A 24596-nucleotide genomic window follows, 5' to 3' on the forward strand; every position below is an offset into this window, starting at 1 on the left:
TCTGCCACATTATATTAACTGTGCTATAACACTTAGGTTATTTTGTTTGTTTTTAATCTTAAAATCAGTTTTGGTTTTATAGTTGCATAAGACTAGCCGAGGGAAGAGCTTTATGTTTGCTATCTATTTTAGTGACGGAATAATGAAAATAGTTTAAGAAAACACCAAGATTCCCATAGAACAATTACTCAAGCTTGAAAAATAGAGCTCAGGCCTCATCTCCCAACACTGCATATGTTCTTGCTGAACCATTCAAAACTACTTGCCTAGGAGCTCCCTGGTGGCTCAGCAGATTAAGGGTCGCCATTGTCACTGCTGTGACTCCCATCGCTGCTATAGCACAGGTTCAATCCCTAGCCTGGCAACTTCCACATGGTGTGGCCATGGCCAAAAGAAATGAACAAACAAACTTCTTGCCTATAGTTTCCAGAGTGACACAGGTTTTTTTTTTTTTCAATCATGTCTTTCTCTCTGTCTCAAATGCTCTTTCTCCTATTTCTCCACCTCCCTCAAGACTACTGGTTCTAGGAGTTCCTGTCACGGCTCAGCAATAACAAACCCAAGTAGGAACCATGAGGTTGCAGGTTCGATCCCTGGCCTCGCTCATTGGGTTAAGGATCCACTGTTGCCATGAGCTGTGGTGTAGGTCACAGACGCGGCTCAGATCCCACGTTGCTGTGGCTGTCTTGTAGGCTAGGAGCTACAGTTTCAATTGGACCCCCTAGCCTGGGAACTTCCATATGCTGCAGGTGCGGCCCTAAAAAGCAAAAAAAAAAAAAAAGACTACTGGTTCTTTAAATTTCTGCTCAAGAGGCTAAGAAGTTTGCTCTGACCTTTTCCTCAACAGCGCCTCCTCCAACCACCAGCACTGACTACAGCATCCTTCCTCTGTGTCGCCACCGTCCCCCAGCCCCCTCATAGCCCCTCTGCATTCCTCTACCAACACCCCGACGTGTGATAATCTGCCAAAGGTCACCAAGTTATTAATCAACAGGACTAAGTTAAATCTGAATTGTCTACTCCAAACCTTTTGCCCACGCTACCCCCATAAGACCAACAAGGCATTTGTTACTCAAAATCTGAGTGGTTGAAAAGCAGCAAAAGGCATAGAAGGACCTGTGAACTCACCTGTAGTTTCTCCTTGAGGATTTTATTCTTCTGGAGTTTTATCATTTCATTTCTTTCTAAAACAGCCTCTCGCTGACTTTGAATAGCTGGCTGGATTGTGAAAAGAAATAACAGCATGGCAGAGAGTCCAGGATTATCCAGAGGGATACACGGATAAAATGCATGTTTTCATTTGGCCCAGACAAATGTGTGCATGTTCAAATCATGCAACACTAATCATAAAGCATATCATTTAAAAACAACTAGTTCAAACTCATCAAGATGTTTGCATTAACTGTGTGCAGTCTTTGGTCTATCAGTTATACCGTAATCTAGCTTTAAAGAAGAAAAAAAGACAAGAAAAAATAACCAGTCCATACTTACATTTCCCACTTTTCGTTCCCTGAAATGAGAAATGTAACAGTTACTTAACTCATGATGTGTTACGGTGGTCTCGACTTGCCCCAAAAGCATTGTAAAAGTCATGCCTTTTTGCCTCTTCCTAAGCTGCTTCTTCAGTCCAACTTCTCTCTCTCTGATCCACCTCCAATGTCCATTTGAGAAAAGCATCTTAATTTCTCAAAGTTTGATCATCGGTGGAATTTTCTGTGCCCTCACCCCCCCCCCCCCGACCCAATCAAAATGCAGCCATCACTCTCCAGGATCCCATAGCACTTTGCTCATCCCTCTCATACAGTATTTCACCCTCTTTTTAGGCTCTTTTTTTAAATATGAATATTCCCAGGCTAGGGGTCAAATTGGAGCTGTAGCCACCAGCCTACGCCACAGCCACAGCAACGTGGGATCCAAGCTGTGTCTATGAACTACACCACAGGTCATGGCAACACTGGATCCTCAACCCACTGAGCCAGGCTGGGGATCAAACCTGAGTCCTCATGGATACTAGTCAGATTTGTTTCCGCTGAGCCACAATGAAAATACCTTTCACCCTCTTTTTTAAAAATTTTATTGCCATATAGTTGCTTTACAATATGTTAGTTCTTGCTGTACAGCAAAATGACTCAGTTATGCATATACACATTCTTTTTCATATTCTTCTCCATCATGCTTTGGCACAGGATATGGACTATAGTTCCCTGTGCTATGTCGTAGAATCTTGTTATTTATCCATCCTATATATACTGGTTTGAATCTGCTAATCCCAATCCTTCTCTCCCTGACCCACCTCCCCATTGGCTACCACAAGTCTGTTCTCTATATCTGTGAATCTGTTTTTGTTTTGTAGATATGTTGATTTGAATTTTCACCCTCTTTTAAGACAGTGACCTCAGTGACTAGGCAATAGGCCTTTCTGAATCTGTTACCCCTACCACAGAGTCAATAAACACTTCACCAATTCGATTGAATTATGCTCAGATTTAGAGCTGGCATTGGAAGGTGGAGCTTGTGATGCTATTCTGGGGTAGGGGTTGGGGTGAATGGAATTGCAGGGGAAAAAATAATGAAGCTGAAATTCCCACCTAGACCATGAATGCAAGAAGTTAGGGGGAAAGCCTTAGCCTAGTTCTTCACTGAGAATATTTTCTCTGCTTAGTGAATTCCTGGAGATAGCAGATTCGAGTTTCAGCGGGTGTAGGGGGTATGGCAGATGTAACAGGTGAAGAAGCTTTCGTTAGAGCAGAGAAGCATCTACAAGGGTAGATCCCACGACCATGTGTCCCATGTACAGACTGGTTTCTATCTGCCGATCCTCTGTAGAGGTTACTAACACCCCTTTTCACTTTCAAAGGGTCCCCCCAATATGGAAGATAAGTTACACTCCTAGTCACAGGGGAACAGAGATCTGTATGGACAACAACATACATTAACATTTATGAAATTCTAAAATGCTTACCTTCCATTATTTTTTGTTAGAGTCTGACTCTAAGAATACTTTTAGTTTTGACCAAAGTTCTGAAACTTAGAACCCTGCTCCAAACGGGTTTAAAATCTCAGGAGGAGGCAAATCTGAAACAGAATCTGACACTTCCAAGCTGTACAGGGCCAGTGTCACGGGAAGTGCCCACTAGCTGTGGGGCATCTACACTTCCCAGATCCTTGCAAGGGGGGTGTCCAACCCAGGAGCTACTCTTTGCACCTTGGACTTGTGAGTGGTGGTGCCCCTGGAGCTGTGTAGAGCACAGCCTGTTGGGCATGAAGCAGCCACTCTGGAAGATTCCCCAAACAACCTACCCCAGGGTTCTGATGTCCCAGGAGGTACTCCAGCCTTCTTTTTCAGCCCCGACAACCACTTACCTAGGTCCAAAATGCCCATGGGTCAAAGGTCTAGGTATGGCGTCATTGTAGTCGGTGGCAGTCGCGACCCATGGAGGAAAGCCCTCCTCCCCACAAGCCCATGACGGTACCTTAGATATTCTGGCAAGTGGAGCTTGTCAGTCTTGGTGACAACCAGGGCCACGTCCCTGCAGAACCCCCTCTGGCAGGCTTTGATGCTCTCGTTGAGAAGGTCTTCGTGGGCTCTCCCTCCAGACACTCTTTCAATGTCACTGATCACCCAGATCACCGAGCATTTATCAATGGTCTGTGAAACATGACCACAGCATGTTTAAGAGTATAAGAATGGCTCAGTTTCACAGAACATGCCTCCTTCACGTGTCATGTGCCCTCCATGCTTGCCCTACCCCCCTCCAGCCCCACCTCTCACCGCTCCTCACTGCGCTCTCCACGCACTGGCTTTATGAGCTTCTTGGGCTTTCTTAGATGTAAATTGCCCGTCTATCTCTAGGCACCTTTGCACTTGCCATGACATTTGCTTGACCTCCACTTGCCCTTCGAGGCTATGAAGGGCCACTCGGGCACAGGGTAACCACCCCCTCCCCTGCACCCTACAGCACCTGGATTTACCTGCCATAGTACTTTTCAAATAGAGTGATGGTGCAGAGTCGCCACTCTGCACCTCCTCCCACATGGATAGTGAGGTACCTGATGGGAAGGGGCTGCTCCCTTCAGCTTGGAATCCACATCACCTCGAGCATGGTTCTTGGCCCATACGAGAGGCTTCATAGATGTTTGTGACATTAGTCATTGATAGAATTCAAGAAATCAGACCCCAGTCTCAGATCCATCACTGGCTTGACTTACCTCAGCTGTCCTCTAGGGGAAATTGTTTTTTCAGAACTAGTCATGCATCTAACCCCAGGGCATCATTTTGAGGTCTGATTACCCCTGAATATTCAGCACACTGCCACCCGATGGCAGCAGGGAGCCAGAAACCATGTGCTTCAAGTTGCAAAGGCCAAGGAATATGAAATTAACAACATTTAAAGCATATGTTAATGCTTTACCAAATATGCTACTTTCAGGAGACAAGAAATCGTATGTTGCCTTGTGACATTTCTCTTACTTTATTGTTTCACTTGCCTAGTATCTCTATATAAATGAAAAGCTGGTCCAGCTTCAGGATTGAGTCTATTTAGGACTCCTCAGAATGGCACTTTGCACAGAAAGGTATAAGTGTGTGAGTTGCTAATTCATTCATTCTTTGCTTTATACTTCTTATCTATTGACCCCAGAGGACATTTGGCAATGTCTGGAGATATGGTGAACTGTTTTGACTTGGGGGACACTAGTGGGTGAGGCTCTGAATGCTACTGAATATCCTACAAAGCCCAAGTCTGGCCCCTACAACCAAGAATTCTCTGCCTCCTAACCGCCAGTGCCAAAAGCAGAGACTGAGAAAGCTTGACCTAGAGCAGGGGGGTTTCAAACTTGTTTTTAGCAATAGAGCCTTTTTCAGATGAAATCTTTGGAAGGATTCCAATTGCCAAGCTGGATTTTTAAAACTAGAACTGCTTTTGGAATTTCCATCGTGGCTCAGTGGAAATGAATCTGACTAGTATCCATGAGGATGCAGGTTCGATCCCTGGCCTCACTCAGTGAGTTAAGGATCCGGTGTTGCCATGAGCTGTGATGTAGGTTGCAGACGCGGCTCGGTTCTGGCATTGCTGCAGCTGTGGTTGCGGCCGGCAGCTAAAGCTCTGATTCGACCCCTAGCCTGGAAACCTCCATATGCTGAGGGTGCTGCCCTAAAAATACAAAAAAATACAAAAAAAAAAGAACTGCTTTTGTTGAATATGGCGGGGTGGGGGAGGGTTTGGACTTCTCACCTGCTCCATCACCACCCCTTGCCCAGGAATCTCTAGTGTCAAACCAACTTCTTTGTTTTACCGGGAAGGCGCATAATAGGTCCCAAGAGGCAAAGAACCAGCTTAAAGCCACACAACTCCAGGTCTGAACCTCCTCTCTACATGGATAGACTTAAATCTGGCAGGAAAATAAAACAAATTCCTCCTTCCCACTTGGCAAATCATGACCAATTTAGGGAAACCTCAAGCTAGTCCATCAGGTTGTAGAAGATACAGGCTGCTCCTGCTCCTTGAGGGCAGGGCCTCTTTCACCTTTATGTTCCCCTGGTCCTGGTAAGCTACAGGTGCTTAATAAATGTTTATTAATAAGAGAAGATTGCAATCATAAAGGTTGCAGTGGTTAAATTTCAGGCCCTACACAAAGCTCCTGATTTCCTGGATTAGGTCAAGTTGGAGTGACAGAGAACAGCAAATAAAGCCAACCAGTAAGACAAGAGCCACTGGACTTGGGAGGGGGTGGGATTCCCCCCACCCTCCTCCTTCCTACAATGAGATAGATAGGCCTGGAGAGGTCTGGTGACTCCTAAGTGGCAGCACAGGGGATGTCTGAGTTCATAGGGGTTTTGGATGTGCCGCTGGCAGCTGGAGAAACAGGCAGAGGCTCTTCCTCCTCCACCCACCCCTCCGGAGAGGGGAGTCTTGAGTGACTTTTTGTGAGGGACTATCTCAAAACCACAAGAATGCAGGGGAGTGGAGGCCAAGCACAGCAGGCTGGGAACTGTCACCGCCCGATGTTCTGAGCCAGATCTGCTGGCTCCTCTGTTCGCAGTGGCCTTTGATATGCTGCCCAGTGTATCTGGACTGGCAGCAGCCATGGCTCCATCCTGTGAGAGAGGCCGGCCACCTTCCTGGGCTGTGGCTCTCCAGACCTGGCCTGGAACTATCAGAGGTTGGCAATTCTGATCCAATGGCTGAGACCCCCCAGAAACAAAGGCTCTCCTGCCAGGCCTGAGCAGACCACCGGGGGAAGGATGCTGGGGCTGCCTCCATCTTAAAGAACTGTTAGGGGCCAGCCTGGGGGTGAAAAGGAGAGCCTCGTGGGGAAGGCAGGAGCCTGCTCTCCAGTTCAAATTCTGCCACTTAGAAGCTGTGTGGTCTTGAGCAAGTGACTTCCTGTCTCTGAGCCTACATTTGCTCATCTGTAAAACCAGTGCATAGGCTGATTATCTATAAGCTGTGGTTCTGATCTTTGTTGGAAACCACAGTCACAAAGCTCACCCAGCCTGCAAGTCATTCATTTGGTACAAATCAGCTGAACTTAAAATCTGCATATAACAGAGAAGCAATGGTCCTGTGATGAATTTTTTGCAACTGCTGCGCTGATCATGACTCACAGACACTGGCCCTCCCTCCCAGTCCCTTCCAGCTCTGGTCCTGTGCTCCATATTCCCTCCTGCCTGCACTCCTGACTCCTTTGGCCTAAGATGCCCTTTCTTTCTCTCTCATGCATCCCTGTCCTTTGAGTATCTCCAGGAAGTATGGTCTCAAAGCCCACCTTATCCAGGCTTGGCTTCTGTGCATCTCTCCACTACATCCCCCACATCCAGGAAGACCCCCACTTCCCCAGCCCCCGTTCCCTTAGCCATCTAGGGAAGACTCGGCTAATGCTGCTCTCTGGCCTGGGATGGTGCTCAGGGGACCCACTTCCACCTGGTAGAGGCTGGGCTTACTGTCCTCTCTGAAGCCTTGCCCACCTCCAAAGTCATTGCCCTGCACTCTCATTTTTAAGTAATAGGGTTTGGTAATTAGTATGTTTCCTCCCTCCTGGACACTGAGTCTTCCAAGGGCAAGGACTTCACCTCCATTCATCAGGAACCTATTGCAAAATTGAATAGAAGGTCAGTAGGTGTTTGTCAAGGGAACGAGCTTTCTAGTTGGAGGTAATTTCTACTTTTGGGGCTCATAGTTCCTTGTCCTTCTCCTACTCACTTTCTGCCACATATTTAGTCCTCTGCATGTTTTATCTCTCCTGTTAGACTCTAAAACCCTTGAGGGAAGACTCTACTTCTCAACATTGTTTCATCTTGCTTTTGGCTTTTTAGATGTAAAGGTAATACACGGTCACACAAAATAGACAAACAATACAGAAATGTATCAATAAAGAGTGGTAGGACTGTTAACAACTGTTAACAATTGGGTGTGTATCCTTCCAGAAGGCAGGATCTGGCTTTTGCTGTGCTTTGACAAGCATCAGATACACACACACACACATACACACACACACACACACACACACGCTTCTTAACATAAAAGGTCATGTTCTATATCTTTGCATTCACTTTTCATTTTGTGATGTCTATCATAGTAGGGGTTGAGAGCAGAGAGGCCCTCAAGCCTTCTTGCCTGGGTTATTAGCTATAAAATTGGCTCAGCTGTGATTATTATTGTTAGTTACAATCTTTGCATTCTCAGTGCTTAGTACATTGTCTTTCATAGTGTGTGTGTTTGAGGAATGGAAAACAAACTAACAAAGAGACAAAGTCTTAAAAATCCTTCAGTCTCCTATCACTAGGTTCAGGTCAAACTACCCTCATACTTAACTCCCTGGCTGCAGAGACATCTAGGGGTCCTGATCAGCTTATGCTCCATTTGCTGGGAATTGAATCCCTACCTCCTTTCATCTCAACCACCACCTTCAGCTACAGCTGATTGCACTAGGGATGGACACTTAATCCAGGGAGAGCTGATCCATTAGCTGGGCAGTAACTGATCAGATTTTCTTCCTGAGGAATTTGAGCTCAAGACATCAAGACTATCACTGGACAGTCATAGGCACATGAACTGCAATGTTATTTAGAGACAGGGCTCAGGTGATCTGGTTCCACCGCATGGGTTCTAATGGCTAGAAGACAAAGCCAAGAGAGAAGTGGACTCTGCAGAGAGACCCACAAGGGGAAACAGGGTCACAAGAGACCAGGCATAGGATGAGTGAGAAAATAGCTGCTTCTGTCCTGACAGGTGGCCCTGATAGGGTCTGAGATTCTTTGATATCCTTTAGATTAACCCCTCTTAACTTGGGATTGCTTTAGTGAGTTTCTATTCCTTATAGCCAAGGAAGGGAACAGCCTCCTGGTTCTTTGATGTACAGTTGTTGGCCTCTCTGCTTTGTACCCAAATCTTGGGCTCCATTCCCAGCTCGGGCCTTGTCTCCTTGGCTCACTCTTGGGTCACTCCATGGCTGGCCCTTCTCATATGCCACATACTCTTGTTCCAGCGACCAGGCCCACCCCATGATTCCTCCCTCCCAAGTTTCTCTGGCTACCCCTATCCTGCCACTGGCCTGAGGTTTCAAATGTGGAAGAATTTAACTCCAGTGAGTTCCTAAAATCCCTGAAGCTGAAAGATGGGCATTCTTTCCTGCTTTCAAAAGGGTGTTGGAGATGAGGGGAAAGGGCCTAAGCCATAAGAAACAGACTCACCTTTCTCCACATCTCGTCCCTCTTGCTGTTAAAGTCTCCTGTGCCTGGGATATCCACCAGCACCACTCCTTCTGGAATCAGCTCTGACTTGGGAAGGGTCACTTCCACAAGTTTGATCAAGGGCCAGATTTGTGTCTCATCTGGTCCTCCAGCCCAGCCCCTCCTCTGAGTCCGGATGTAGGGATCCAGCTTGACAGACAGCTCTTCTGCCTAAAAGAAGAAGGCCAAGGTCATACACCAGACATTCTCCCAGTGCTTCTACCCTGCATGGGCTGTGATTCAGGTTCATCGAAGGTACACCGAGTCACATAAAGAGCAACACTGGGCAACAGGCACCAGGAGGGCTGTGACCCAGCCTGGAAAGGTCTAGACTCAGAACCAGAAAGGACACTGGAGATGAGGAAGTTCAAGCTCCTTAACTGGCAGATGGAGAAAACAAAGTCAGGTAGGAGGGACTTCAGGAGAGTCATAGCTTCACAGGATAAAGATTTTCTCTTCTAAATTCCATTTCAGTTCTAAAATTAATGTAAGTCATATGCAATAGTCTAAATTTTAGAGAGCGAGGACACTTCCCACACGGCTAACAGGAACACTTTAGACACCAGAGAGCCCTAACTGTGGGAAATTGATAGGGAGATGGTGACCATATTTTCTGAGTTAAAAATTGGTCTGAAGTTTATCTTTAAAAAGGTTTTTAAAATGTATCTTCCAAGTTACCAAAAACATCTTGACATGTAGGCATTTCTAGGATTTTTTGATGGTGCTGGGTGAGATGGAGAATCATTCTCAGCCTACTGGTTTTCCCTACACGTATCTTGGGACAAGGACACAGTCATGCCATTAGCCAGGTCTCTCCTGGGATATTTCAGGGGACAGAAGATTTGGGATAGATGGTCATCCTTGTTAATAAATATCTAGGAGCTCCTGCTGTAGTGCAGCAGAAATGAATCCAACTAGGAACCATGACGTTGTGGGTTCGATCCCTGGCCTCACTCAGTGGGTTAAGGATCTGGAGTTGCCGTGAGCTGTGGTGTAGGTCGCAGACACGGCTCAGATCCCACGTTGCTGTGGCTGTGGCGTAGGTCAGAGGCTACAACTCCAATTTGACCCCTAGCCTGGGAACCTCCACATGCCATGGGTGCAGCCCTAAAAAGTCAAAAAGACCAAAAAAAAAAAAAAATCTAGAGAATGGTCCTGAAAGAAAGACAAAGTACATTCTTAGAAGAGTTGAGATTAAATCATGAGATTTGTTGCAATCTGGGTAGGGAGGAATGGATTTCATCAGTTCTAATCAAATAAAAGAAGTTTTGAGAGAGGGGTTGATACAAGACATTTTGACTGAAAAATAAAGGATATACGATGAGGGCAACATGGAAGAAAAAGCATGGGCTTTCTCTAAGAAAAGGGCTCAACTCAGTAGGCTGATCAAGACAAGGCACTGGGAGGTGAACTCAGATTCCCTTGTCTGAGTCCAGCACTCTTGATCCAACTCTGAATTGGTGCCCTCACTCATGGAGACGGTAATTCTGTTCCCTTTGTTTCAGTGGGTAAATGTGTAACTCTGGGAAGGAATATTTCCAAATAGAGAGACGTGAAGAAATGAATATGATATTGACATCTTCTGTGTAAGCTGTGTGTATTCAGATAAACTAACCAGCTTTGTTATCATCGGGTTTCTTCAAACATGCTTTGTCTATGATTTAGATATTAGGAACATAATTTGTTCTAATTATAATATCCATATGCGGAATCTAAGAAAAGGGGGAGGGATACAAATGAACTTATTTGCAGAACAGAGACAGACACACAGACTTTGAAAACAAACTTATGGTTACCAAAGGGACAGGTGGAGGAGAGGGATGGCCTGGGGGTTTGGGACTGGCATATGCACACTGAGGTATATGGAACAATTGGCCCATGGGACCTGCTGTACAGCACAGAGAACTCTACCCAAAATTCTGTGATAATCTATGTGTGAAAAGAATCTGAAAGAGAATGGATGTGTGTACATGTATAACTGAATCACTTTGTTGTACAGCAGAAATTATTACAACATTGTAAATCAACTATACTTCAGTAAAAATTTTTAAAAATGAAAAAAATTATAATATCCATTTAAATATAAGAAATAACTACTACATTTCTAATTTTCTAAGTTTATAAGAGCTAAGTGCCTGAAAAGGTTTAATTCATTTGACTTCTAAGTATGCCTGGTCAAATATTTCAAAATTTGGGGAAGAATTAAATATATGAAATTTGAACAATAAAATAAAAAGTGTGGAGTTCCTGTTGTGGGGCAGTGGAAATGAATCTGACTAGTAACCACAAGGTTGCGGGTTCAATCCCTGGCCTCACTCAGTGGGTTAAGGATCCAGTGTTGCTGTGAGCTGCAGAATCGGTTGCAGATGCAGCTCATAACTGGTGTTGCTATGGCTGTGGCATAGACTGCAGCTCCAATTTGACCCCTAGCCCAAGAACTTCCATATGCCATAGGTGGAGCCCTAAAAAGAAAAGAAAAGAAAAGAAAAGAAAAAAGAAAAAGAAAAATACCCACTTGACAGCCATGAGTAATGAAAAATCACTTGGTCATGGATACTTTTGATTTTGGTATCTACTTATGTCCAATAGAAACACTGTGCCTTGTGCAAATCCCCTACATAGATTTAATTGCTATCCTTGAGATTCATGATAAAATAAAGAAAAACCTTGTGACGCTACCTCTTCTGCCTTGAGGGTGATGACTCTGGAGGGGGGGATCTTTCCTATGGGCTTTGCCCTTAGTAACTCCTCGTAGCTCTTCCTTTCCGCCCCGGGTCCATAAAGCATTTGTAGCTTCCAAATGGCTTCTTCCAGCGCTTCATCCTTATTCCATGCATCCTCCTCTTCTCTGCCCAGCTCCTCAGTCCTGTTCAGGAGCTTTGATAGGTTCTTCAGCTCTTCCTTCCACTCCTGCCAAGGTAGAGTAGGGTCAAGCCCCCATGACACAAATACAGAAGACAAGGGGGCTTTCCATTGTGCCTGTGGAAGGCAGGGGCTGCAAACTCAGGAAATCTAAAGTCATTGAATCTATCTGGGGATCATCTGATCCAACCCCCTTGTCTATCAGGAAATAGGACCCCGAAGGGAGAAACGTCTTGCCCAAAGTCTTGCAACGAGTTGAGACAGGACCCAGGCCAGAACCCTAGCTTGTTCTGTTGAAATGTCTCATGCTGTACTATGTTCTTTTTCATGCAACAAAGACGGGAGCTATGTTTACAAGGAATATAATGTTAATCTATGAGAGAGGGGGAGAAGGAAAGAAAGAAAGGGAAGAAGGAAAAAAGAGAAGGAGGAAAAAAGAGGGAGAAAGGAAAAAAAACAGGGAGGGAGAGAAGGAGGAGGGAAGGAGAGAAAGGGAGAGGGGAAAAGGTTAAGGAGGGAGGAGAGAAGGAAGGAGACAGGGAGGGACACCCTTACCTGGTCGGAGAGGAGGTGGATCTTGGCCTCATACAGCTCACAGCAGCCCGAGCGCACTTGAACAATACAAGACGTACATATACTTTCTCCAGACACTGGCAGAAACATGGCTTGCTGAATGATAGCATTGATCAGGGAGCTCTTCCCAGCCCCAGTGCTTCCAAACAATCCAATGTAGATGGGGTCCAACGGTGGCTTTTCAATCAAGGCAAGAAGCCTGTTTCTAGATCAGTTTTAAAATGCTCATTGTCAGGGTCATCAAAGCATCGTGAGGAAGAACACCAGAGCAGAATGCAAAGCAACTGAGTTCTAATCTGGGCAAGTCAACCCCTCTTTCTGAGTCTCTGCTCTCTCCTCGGCCAAAAGGGACTATTCACCTCGGTTTTGTCCTAAGGATCAAAAGAGATGCTGCAAAAATACTTGGTAATGATAAGTCTACATAAACTCGACAATGTCTTTCTAGAGGTGAAGTAACCTTATTTGTGGTCCATGGATATTACACAGTCTTGAGCTTAGAAAGAGAGTTTGTGCAGAGGGTAAGTATTATTAGGAACAACAAGGAGCCTTCCTGGGCAGGAGATGTAGCCTGGACACCACTCCAGTCCTTCAGGTCAGCTTGGCACAGGCTGATGAGGGCACAAGTTCAGAGTCCCACAGCCTGAGCTGGATTCCAAGCCCTTTCACTTACCAAGAGTGTCACTTGGACAAGGTCTTGGGCTTTCTATGCCTCAATGTCAGTAAAATGGGGATGATGATGATAATAATCGCTCTACTCTCAAGGGTATTGGGACAATTAAATGAAATTTGGTGAATGTACAGAACTCAGAGGATCACCTAGCAACAGGGCCAACTCAATGAATGTCAATTATCGGTAATAATAAGAATGACCTGTAGCTACAGAGCTTTCTGGCCTTCTTTGCTAGGTTTCTAATGGAAAATTCCCTTTCCTTGTTGGAGAAAAGCATCTTCCACCAGCTGATACCAGACTCACATGAGGTACTTGATGCCATTAGGGATGCTGTCATCCAGGAACACAGACTGAAGAAGTTTCTGGTAAGTGTTGCTCAAAACCCTTCTGGTCCGTGACTCTAATTTTTCATCTGGAATCGAGAGAGACGTCTCAGCGGAGGTGGACCTGACAGGGATCAAGTAATAGGACGCCCTAGGAGGGGTCTGCTTAGTACTGCAGAGAAGGAGGAAAAGCTAATTAAACAAGAGAGCAAGTGATCTGACACACTCAAGGGAACAGCTCGGGGAAGGTGATCATAGGTCACAAGAGCCTCCCCAGGAGCCAGCCTGCTCTGAAAGTCCATGTTACAGACGTCAGCATAACTTCTCCATGGGCTGGAGCCTTTCTAGATTCTTCTCTTCTGTGGTCATTTTTTTCTTTAAAAAAATGCAAGGACCCCATATCAAAAAAAAATCATATCATATCACATCATACCCATGAAAGCATCAAAACAACCATTTTCCCAGTTCTAATCAGGAAGAGATTGTTTTTGTAACAAGCCTCCTTTCTAGCTTCCAAGAGTGAATTGTCCTACTCCTTGTTTCTGCAGAGACTAAGAGGCCTCTTTTTTTGGGGGGGGTAATTCCACTCCCCTTCCCCAGCTGCACCCATGGCATGGGGAACTTCCTGGGCCAGGGATTGAACCTGCACCACAGCAGCAACCCAAGCAGTGACAATGCCCTATCCTTAACCTGCTGCACCCCAGGGGGACTTCCTTTCGGATCAAGATCATTTGGAGGTGTTCCAGCCTGCTTCCAAGTGTAACCTTCTCTTCCTTTGAGCATTTTCTCACATTTGGAAAAGAACAGAGTCGCATTAAAGCAAGCAATACAGCACGTGTATCAGGACACTCACATTCCTTAAGGGCGCTTTGTTCCATCGTGGGAAATGCTCGGAAACGCTGGTCCCGATCTGACCGTCTTCTTTTTTTCATTGGTTCTTTAAATAAATCATCATCAACTGGAGATAAACAGAGGTTATATAAAAGTATAGGTCTTAGGGGCAGAGTATACCTCTCAACAATACGGGTCTGAACTGTGCAGATCTGCTTCTATGTGGATTTGCTTTTTCCTTTCCTTTTCTTTTTTTTTTTTTTTTTAGGGCCATACCTGCTGCATATGGAGCTTCCCAGGCTAGGGTTCAAATTGGAGTTGCAGCTGCCCACAGCATTGCCAGATCCAAGCCACACTGGCAACCTACACCACCGTTCATGGCACCATGGGATCCTTAACCCACTAAGTCCAGGGATCGAACCCGAATCTTCATGGATAATAGTTGAGTCCTTAACCCACTGAGCCACAAGGGGGAACTCCCTACATGCAGCTTTTCAACTGCAAAGGGGAGGGGGTCAGTGCTCTAACCCAGCATTGTTCAAGGGCCCCTGAATTTGCCTGACCTCCATTATCTCCAAAGAGGGTCCCGCCCACCAGCTCTGGATGCTGGTAGGCCCATTTCCAAATCAGCCTGTTAGGCCACCCCAATCTGGTTCCTAATTCCCAGAGTCCCAGGACTTTGCATCTGGTTCCAAAATGCAGCGTCCAATCTATCTGCCCAGAAGATAAGTCGAAATGATATGAAAAGTTCCTGTGTGGAAACCCGGAGAAGCCCAGATGGCTGGATAGTCTTTGCCAAAGGCCAATAGTGTGGAGAGAAGCCCAGGACCAGGCCCAAGGCGGGAGGAGAGAGGCCTTGGGGAGATCTTTGCAGACTGGGAAATGGATGGGAAGTGGGAGCAGAGGGAAGAGCAGGCCACGGTGACCAGTGCAAAGCCCTTCTCCCTGAGCCTCCGTCTCTTCATCTGTGCAATGGGGGATGGAAGACAAAGACCTAAGGAATACAAGAGTTTGGGAGGATGCCCTCCCAGGGAGGGCCTTCCGTGATTGAATTGGGGGAGGGAAGGGTTTCTTCCTTTCCTCACTGAAAGATGTTAGTAGCTGCCTCCTTATAGGGGCAAGAAAAGAAATGGCCCAGAGGCAAATTTTTGTAGTTCTGCAGAGATTAATCCTCTTAGAGGCCCCCCTTGGTTACCAAGTAGAGGGCTGGTCCCATCCCTGATCCTCAGGAAATGTGTAACCAACCTAGTGTGTTTGGAGGGGTTTTAAGAACCGCCCCCCCTCCCCCACCTGCCCCCAGCAGTAGCCACCTGGTTAGAATGGGGCACGAGGTGGGTCTTGGGCGTTAAGACTTTTGGAAATGGTCCTCACCCAGTGCCCCTGGGGTTGGCGTGGGCCATGAGGTGACCTGGAAAAGCAGCTGATCCCTAGAATCATAACAAGCTCAGCTCACAGATGGGCGTGGGGCCCCCAAACTGAGGATGACCTTGGGAGGTCACCTTCCCTCAAGAATCACAGGGAGTTTGGCTTGGGACCTGGATGGCAGCCCCCACAGAAGGCCCAGCCTCCACCCATGGGCTCCCAGTAGCTCGGGCAGCCTCAGCTTCACGTGTCCTCCAGCACAAAGTCCTCGTGTCCTCGGACTAGCCCACACCCCACAGCGTGTCAAAGTGCAGGGTCAACTGTCCGCCCGAGCCTGGGTCTGCACCCTCTCATGCTCACGGATGGGGTGGGGTCGGGGGCAGAATCAGAAGACCTTGCCCTTCGGCCCTGCTGTCCAAACCTTCTAACTTTACAAGGGAGGCTCTGTTCAAACCATTCCTGCTGGCTCAGTTGGAGGACTGCCCTAGAACTAATCACCAAGTGGTCACTGGCCCACTGGCCAGAGCTGGAGAGCAATGGACAGAGAAGGAAAAAACCATGCCACTCAGGCCCCCAGGCCAGCAGCTCGCTGGAGAACACCTTAGTCTGTGTTATAAAAAGTGTCTTGAGGAGTTCCCATTGTGGCTCAGTGGTTAACGAATCTGACTAGGAACCATGAGGTTGCGGGTTCGATCCCTGCCCTTGCTCAGTGGATTAAGGATCCGGCGTTGCCGTGAGCTGTGGTGTAGGTTGCAGATGTGGCTCAGATCCTGAGTTGCTGTGGCTGTGGTGTAGGCCAGCGGCTACAGCTCCGATTCAACCCCTAGCCTGGAAAACTCCATATGCCGCAGGAGTGGCCCAAGAAATGGCAAAAAGACAAAAAAAAAAAAAGGTGTCTTGAGATTCCAGGGTATTTCTACAAGTGCCTGTGGAAAGAAAGTAAAAGGATGCAGGGCCTTGATTATGACTTTATAACTCAGTTGCCCTTTTGTGTAAACAATGTTTGTGCAGTATCTTAGTCACATGTATAAAAGTCTCAGAACAGCCTGTATATCCACCACCTCTATTGCAACTTTGTAAGGACTGGAAATTATCCGATAAAAGTTTGGAAGCTTGGGTCTCAACTCAAGCGAGCCTTGAAAAATCAGTTAAAACAGCAAGGTTTTAAACTTTTTCCTCAATTTCTAAAATGAAAAACCATGTGGAAAGTTTCTCCAGTTTAAATCCCCATCTGGGATTTAAACTATTTAAGGGTAGTGGGGGTTTTTTTAATTGAAATACAGTTGATTTACAATGTTCTGTTAGTTTCACATGTACAGCAAAGTGGTTCGGTCTAAAAATGTATGTATACTTTTTAGATTCTTTTCCATTATAGGTTATTACAAGATATTTAGTATAGTACCCTGTGCTATACAGTAGGTCCTTGTTATCTATTTTATATATAGTAGTATGTGTATTTTTAATCCCAACCTCCTAATTTATCCCTCTCTGCCTTTTCTTCTTTGGTAACCATAAGTTTGTTTTCTATGTCTATGAGTGTATTTTTGCTTTCTAAGTAAGTTTATTTGTATCATTTGTTAAGATTACACATATAAGTCATATCGTATATTTGTCTTTGACTTACTTCACTTAGTGTGATAATCTCTAGGCCCATCCATGTTGCTGCCAATGGCATTATTGCATTCTTTTTATGGCTGAGTAACATTTCCATCGTGTGAATATACCACTCATTTTCAAGACGAAACATAGGGGGGTAGTGCTTTTATATTAAATTTTAACCAGAATGAATTGGTGTTAACTGGCCACATTTCTTATTCTTCCCTGTAATTGTTCAAGTACTCCCAAACTTTTTCCAGCATTTTACACTGACTTAGGAGAGGAAAGAGCAGAGACGGGTGGATGGGGACAGTCTGAAGTCTACCTTAGCCTCTGCTGCTGTTGCTCTTTGCTGCCACAAGGTGTCGCTTTTGACAAGTGACTCCAATACAGGCTCTGTTGATCTAGATCGTTGCAGGAGCCTGCCACACACCTAAGCAGAAAGCCCCAAGCCTTCTCGGCTAAGCTCAACCAAGAATCCCTAAAGTTGCAGCTCTTTCAGTTTGCAAGCCCAGCCATTCCTCAGATGCTAGTACCACCTCACTGACTCAGAAACACTGCTTCTCTTGCCCCTAAGGGAATGCATCCCCAGGAGTGAAGAAAAGTTTCTTTCCCCTTCGATGCTCAAAACACAAAGCATGTAATACCCACCCACTCCACCCTTCCCCCTGTTTTCTGCACATAGGGGCTACTTCCCTGCATCTTCTGAGGAAGAGTTCCCTCCTTGTCTTCAGGGGTCCTACACCATGCCTTCTAGGAAAGGAAGGCCACCCTCACTGACTCCAGAGTGATTCACCCTACAACTCAGACTCTAAGGAAAGCACCTGAAATGATTCCAGGGGCTTACCTAGCCCATTTGGAGAGAGGCTACTCTCAGAAAATCCAAAATAGTTTCCTGGAACCTTCCTTTAAAGGATGGGGGAGCACAAATTGAATTGCTGGTCAGAGCACTCACTATATTAAGAATAGGCTATTTTTAGTTGTTGTTGAAGTAATTAATATTCTTTTTTTTGTCTTTTTTTTGTCTTTTTGCCATTTCTTGGGCCGCTCCTGCGGCATATGGAGGTTCCCGGGCTAGGGATGGAATCGGACCTGTAGCTGCCAGCCTACGCCAGAGCCACAGCAATGCAGGATCCAAGCCGCATCTGCGACCTACACCACAGCTCACGGCAACGCCGGATCGTTCATCCACTGAGCAAGGGCAGGGATCGAACCCCCAACCTCATGGTTCCCAGTCGGATTCGTTAACCACTGCGCCACGAGGGGAACTCCTAATATTCTTTCTCTGTTAAAACATGTCATGAGAAAGCAGCTTCTGAATAAAGAGCAAGGAACAAGGACCATAGTTAAATACAGTCTTGACCCATTTGACCTTGACCATATCATGGTAAAAAGTTCCTATTTATTTCGGGGGATATTGTAGGGACCTTACCTGGACATGGCTCCTGACCCACACAATCTTCTGTTTCTGCCATTTCCTGTTATGCAACCGCCTGTTTTTTGTCCACTTGGAGAATCAGCCTGAAAAATACACACAAAGCAAAAGGGCAGAACTGGGGGAGGGGCAGACAGCAGAAATGGTAAATACGAAGAAAACCCCAAGATAATGTGAGATTTTGCTTTTGCTTTATCTCCCCAATTAGATTCCAAGCTTCTAAAGGGCAGTGGCCATTCTAACTTATTTCTGAATCCCTCACAACAGCTAGTCCACTATGTGTTGTCTTAAATGTGACAAAAAGCAGACGCTCCTGCTGTGGCGCAATGGGATTGGCAGTGACTTGGGAGCACTGGGATGCAGGTTCTATCCTCAGCCCGGCCACAGTGGGTTAAGGATCTGGCATTGCTGCAGCTGCAGCTTAGATCACAGCCACAGCTCAGATCTTATCCCTGGCCTGGGAACTCCGTGTGCCCGGGGGGGACGGGGGACGGGGTGGGGGGGACGGGGGGGGGGCAAAAAGAAAAAAAAATTACAAAAAGCAGTGTTTGACCATTAGTTTTCAACCATAGTTGTATCCATCAACTTTAAACTGATATGACCTGAGATCTTTAATGCAACTCACTCTGAAAAGAGAATAAAGAGAATCAACTTCCAGAAGCCAGAACCTTGAAGGTGAAGTTATATAGCTTTGCTGCTTTGGTGCCCCAATCACATATGCCTTGAACCCCTGTGCCAGGGATCCTTAGTTCCAGCAGCTCTCAGCAAGTATCTAGGAGATGGATGGAAACCTCAATATTCCTCGGGTCCCCTGGAGTTGCTTTGGGGGCTACTGAGTGTGGAAGGAGAGATGCAATAACGAGTTTCTCTGGATCTTTCTTACCACCCCAGCCCCACTTCAGTCTGGAAGACATGCTCCCTTGTTGGGGACTCCACGTGCAACTTTACCTCTTGGGGCACCTCTCTCAGAGGAGAGAGAAGGAGAGGCACGACCAGAAGAAGTGCCAGATCCAACCTGTCCCTAGTCTGGGACAGACAGAGCTTGGGGCCAGAGGAAGAACTGGATCCATGAAAGCTCAGAAGAGTGGGCACTGCACAGGCTGGCAGGGCTATACTGTCCTGGAGTTTCTTAGTCTCTACACACAGGGAGGGGAGGGGCTGAGGAGCACAAGCATGGAGCTCCCAGAGTGACTGCCTCTCCACTTGGGATGTTGAATCACTCTGCTGCGTAGTTCAGAGTCACCAGCCCTCCTGACATATGCAAAAGCCCACCTGACATGTCAACCCCCATGAGACCTGTGGGCCGTTGGTCAGGGAGACTGTGCCAAATTTACATATCACCCACAAATGAAAATTACGATTCACCAAAGAGCCTCTGATGCTTAGTTTGGCTCATGGCTATCAACCAAACAAATGGTTTCTGGACTTAATGGGTGTAGGTTGAATGTGGTGGGAACCCTGCTACATGCCAGATCCAGAGCCTTCCCTAGGGTTCCTCATTTGTCCCTTCCTTCTCTTGAAGCTCCCTCTTGGACACTCCAATCTCCTTCCAGTCCTCCCAGGCAGAGAATCCAAGAAGAAACATGCTTCTGTGTAGGGTCTCCTCCATACTTCCTCCTGGTGAACCCCTACTCTTTCTTCAAGATCATGTTTAAGCATTTCCTCTGCGAAACTCTGCTGATACCCAATCATTCCCCCCTGTGTCACCACTGCTCTGAGCACAGCTGTGTTACATTCCTCGCTATGGTTCCTTGATGTCTCCCTCCCCCCACTTACTGAACCATTCGAGCTATTCCAGGTTGCATTTGTCTCAATGTTGCATGTCAGTCACGAAGTGCAATGACTGACAATAATGCGGAATGAATGAATGAATGAATGAACAAAATAATGGAGGGGAAGCTTTTGATAAGATTCTACCCTAATGGATGTTTAAAAACCAAATTCATTGTTGATATGAATAAATGCTGGCTGAACGAGTAAAGCAAAGAGTAGGAACTCTAGAAAAGGATATACATGGAGTGGCATTAATGGTGAGAACTGCTCCATAGGAACTGGAGATGTTTAACTTAAGGGAGGGGTGATATAGGCAAAGGCAGAAGACGAGGAGAGGACCTTGTAGTGGTCTTCAAATACGTGACCTTAGAGCCGCATGTTCAAGAGGGATGATGCATGTTCGCAGTGCGCCCAAGAGGGGAGAACCAGATGCAATAGGCGGAAAGTACAAGAAAGCACATTTTTGCTTAACATCCTCCCATTGTCGAGGTTGTCTGAAATGGAGTGAGCTCCCTTAGTGAGTCATGAATGTTCTGCTTCTAGCAGTGTCTGAGTCTTTCCTGGTACAACCACCTAATCATGGCATTGGACTGGATGGATTTTAAGGCTTCTTCAAATCCCAAGATGCTGTTCTTGCTTGAAATGTCTACCAGGAAGGCTGGTGGTGGGAAGGCTCTGTGAAGTCACTAAAATTCATGAGAGACACAAGCCAATTCCTGGTTGGAAATGCTAAACCACATTAAAATCCAGACGGTTAGGAGAAAAATATGGTAACATTTGTCAACAATGGTGTGTGTGTGTGTGTGTGTGTGTTACCCATGCCTGATTGAATCAAATCTTAGGCATCCTCAAAACAGTTTCATTTTACTCCTTTTGTACAGGGTATCTATAATAGTTGTCCTATGCCATTTGACCGTTGAAGACTGGGTGTTTATGGAGTTGATAGCTGTCTATTTATTATCTCTGATATACACCTAGAGTGAGGTTTCACATGAGGAGCTGCGCTTAAGGAACTATGACCAAGTAAGCTCCTCCACACCTAGACCTGATTTCAAAGATTTGAAATTCAAGATTTTGAGCAGATGCTGCAGTAGTAGGAGACTTTGGAGAATTTAGGAGGAAGCGAGTGTGTGGTACATGCAGGCTAGATGTGAATCACTGGAGGTGAGGAGACAGACTGCAGTAGGCAGTCTATCCCTGAACCATGGGTGATGCCCACCTCCATGTACTGACGTGCATTTGCAATCCTCTTCTCTTGAACATGGGTTGAACCTATTGACACATGTCAACAACTTTAGATACTGAAGTAGGAATGGCCCCTCGGAAGACAGCAGCTTCATGACCCAAAGTCACATAGACTGTTAGGCATGATGTCACAGTGGGCATTGGAAACAAAACAAAGTGCACCATCCTCCCAGTAGACAGATCCACTGCTGACCTTCAGGACAACTTGTTCTGCTAATCAAAGCCAGGCACAAAAAGAGAAGCTGGATGACGCCCCAAAGAACTAACAAATTGATAAGTGTTAGCACCATTCCAAGCCTGAGATTAAGGCCCTTCTGATAGGGAAGTGGATTTGGAGTAGAAGCAGATGTGTTCACTGAATTCTGGAATGTGGGCAGTGGTTTGGGCTTCCTTCAGGGTCACAGGACTTTATTGACTAAGTCAACAGTACACAGTGGACAGCGAGGGCTGTTTGCTTGCAACTCTCTCAGGTTGGATTGGGTTTAGCTGCATGCGGTGGAGATATGGAGCCATAAGCCTCCCACTCCAGCGGCATCTATGGAACCAGTAAACGGGTTATTTGTGACCCCTGGCTGAAATTTGGAGAAATTGGAAATTATTTAAGTTGTGGTTGTGGTGAACTGGGCTTCACTTATTCCTTTGGCCAATGTTCCAGGAATGGCATAAAGGGACCATTTAATTAACAAAGGCCATGGGAAATGGAAAGGGATCATTTACCGAAAGGCTAAGGAGGCAGAATGAAAGAAATGAAATAAAGAGAAGCACTTACAAAGGAAAACCTATAAACAAGTATATCGGCTACTAGGGGGGTAGTACGGGATAGACCCTCAGTATACAGCCATTGAGCTGAACTATATGATCTGGTGGGAAGAGCATTAAGCTGGAGATCAAGGGTGGAAGGTTCCAGTTCTGACTTGGCCAAAATCAAAGAAGCCGTAGGACCTGAGGGACATTGTTGTACCTCTCTGGGCTGGAGCTTTCCCCTCTACAAATGAAAGACTGAACTAGACCTTAAGGTAAGAAGGTCTCTGATTTAGCTGGGAGCCCGAAGGATTCAAGTTCTTATTTTGAAATGTCACCTGCCATTGAAACCAAAACTTTGGTACCAGTGTTTAGGGCTCCTAAGTAATCAAAAGTAGCATAACTGAAATTACTGTAATTTAAGATTCCTTTTGCCTTGAGGAGCAAAAGATCCAGAGCCCTTCCTCAAATGATATCAGGGTCCACTCTCCTCCAAAGAGAGCCAAAAACCATGGTATATTTTTGTGAAAATTTGTTTCTGTAGAGAAGCAGTTGCAAACGTCCACATGTGTGGCTCCCATGAGAAAGGTGTTTACGTGTGGTTTATCTCACTTATATTTCAACTATGTGGTTAGCACTTAAGTTTTGCTTTTAGTGCTTATTTACATTCATGTGCACTGAACCCAAGAATAGCATCTTTTAAATGAGAGTCTCTGCATATTTAGCTAGATATGGGAAGGGTGCACAGAACCAGTTTCCTGTCAAATAACTGCAACTTTTGACAGTTTTTCTTGCTTCTCTCACTCTCCCTTTCTTCTGTTTGTATTTGCTTAGTGTTTTTTCAAGCAAAACATAACAGAGGTGACACAAATATAGGTCACTCCTACACGAGAGCAGCTTCACATAATGGAATTAAATAATGTTCTTGAGCCCCCTTCCTCTACAGATATGGACACGAAGGCCCAGAGAGGGGAAGGAACTTGTCCAAGGTCACAAGGTGATTCCAAATTCAGTGTTCTCTTCATTTTACCAAGGAACCTCTAAGAGGTTATTAGGTAATGAAAGTCTCCAGAGCTTAATAAGAGTAGGAGAAGGAGGGAACAGCGCCCACTAGTGAGGAATCTCTGTAGTGCAGGAGGAAGGCGTTCGAGGAGTGAAGGCTGTCGGGGAGGGAGAGCGGTAACTTATTAACACACTTAGGGACTCAAAACTGAAGCGGTTGCCTGAAAATTCTTCAACGCGCTCAGAAGTAAAACAAGCCAGACTGTGTGTGTGTGTGTGTGTGTGTGTGTGTGTGTGTGTGTGCGCGCGCGCGCGGTGCAGGGCAGGGGGAGGCTGAGTACTGCATTTCATGGCCTTCGGTCTGTGTCTGAAGTAGCATTGAATGTGTTTATTAAGAATTACAAGTGTCCAGATCTTTTCTTCTCCTTTAGTCAGAAGCTCATCCCACCTTCCTTGCCTCACATCATGAATCCCTCCTAACATTTTTCTTGGTTTCCTTCCATTTCCGTCCCCCAACCCAGGATAGCAGTAATAGGAAAAAATGTAAATGCTGAAGTTAGCAAAGTCATTGACATTGGTTTATTTCCTACTTTGAATAAATGTGGGACGTGCTCAGTACTTAGCAAGGAATAAATATTTGTTGAATGGATGAAGGGTATCTTTTCAATACATCTTAGAAGTTAAGATTAATAATGGTAGGAGTTAATATTCATTCAACAAATATTTGTTGAGTTTCCACTATGTGCCAGACAGGTACTGTTCTAGGTGCTGGGGACAGACATATCTGGGGACAAAATGGACAAGGTGTCAACACACCCAGGCTTACATTCCAGACTATGAATGGTGCCTTGGAAATGACTCAGGATTTGAAGAAGGATTTGGAATTTTTTATAGCAATTTGACAACCCACTGCATATATGCCTGTGATCAGTGAACTCATATCACTGCGCAGGTTTAGACTAGTTTTGATGAAGTTCACCTTGGGGAGTAAGTTTGTGTGGCATGAGATGCTTATGTATAGTGGGATCACAATGCAACATTTGATATTTTAACGTTTTAGGTTGTGATGTATAACTCAAAAGGATATGTAATCAGAGAAAACATTTTTTTTTTCTTTTTAGGGCCCCACCTGAGGCATGTGGAAGTTCTCAGGCTAAGGGTCAAATCGGAGCTGCAGCTGCTGGCCTGCACCGCAGCCACAGCAGCTCAGGATCCAAGCCGCATCTGACACTTACACCACAGCTCACTGCAACCTGATCCTTCAAGCCACCGAGAGAGGCCAGAGCTGGAACCCACATCCTCGTGGATACTAGTTGGGTTTGTTACCACTGAGCCACAAGAGGAACTCCTGTTATTTGCTTTTTTTATGCCTTGTTATTTCTACATCATTTTCTGTTTTAATTAAGCCTGGTTTTAAACTTATAGTTCAATAGTCCTTGATAAAATAAGGAA

The 24596-nt window shown here is 45.7% G+C and overlaps 1 protein-coding gene across 2 annotated transcripts in view; it reads right to left on the minus strand.

Annotated features, from left to right (window-relative positions):
* NUGGC (nuclear GTPase, germinal center associated) overlaps window positions 1-24596 on the minus strand; it is a 51962-nt gene that overhangs the window by 25362 nt on the left and 2004 nt on the right. For both annotated transcript variants that reach the window (XR_007132235.1, XM_047760898.1), the window contains exons 2-10: window positions 18381-18469; window positions 14013-14117; window positions 13140-13248; window positions 12149-12371; window positions 11411-11641; window positions 8693-8902; window positions 3474-3649; window positions 1492-1510; window positions 1129-1218 (exon numbers count right to left, since the gene is read on the minus strand). Coding sequence is in view for 1 of the 2 variants with exons in the window: in XM_047760898.1 (XP_047616854.1) it covers window positions 1129-1218; window positions 1492-1510; window positions 3474-3649; window positions 8693-8902; window positions 11411-11641; window positions 12149-12371; window positions 13140-13248; window positions 14013-14117; window positions 18381-18423 (1206 nt within the window). In the remaining variant the exon portion in view is untranslated. The remainder of the gene's footprint in view (window positions 1-1128; window positions 1219-1491; window positions 1511-3473; window positions 3650-8692; window positions 8903-11410; window positions 11642-12148; window positions 12372-13139; window positions 13249-14012; window positions 14118-18380; window positions 18470-24596) is intronic.

Source organism: Phacochoerus africanus, chromosome 15, assembly GCF_016906955.1.
Source record: "Phacochoerus africanus isolate WHEZ1 chromosome 15, ROS_Pafr_v1, whole genome shotgun sequence".
Lineage (NCBI taxonomy): Eukaryota > Metazoa > Chordata > Mammalia > Artiodactyla > Suidae > Phacochoerus > Phacochoerus africanus.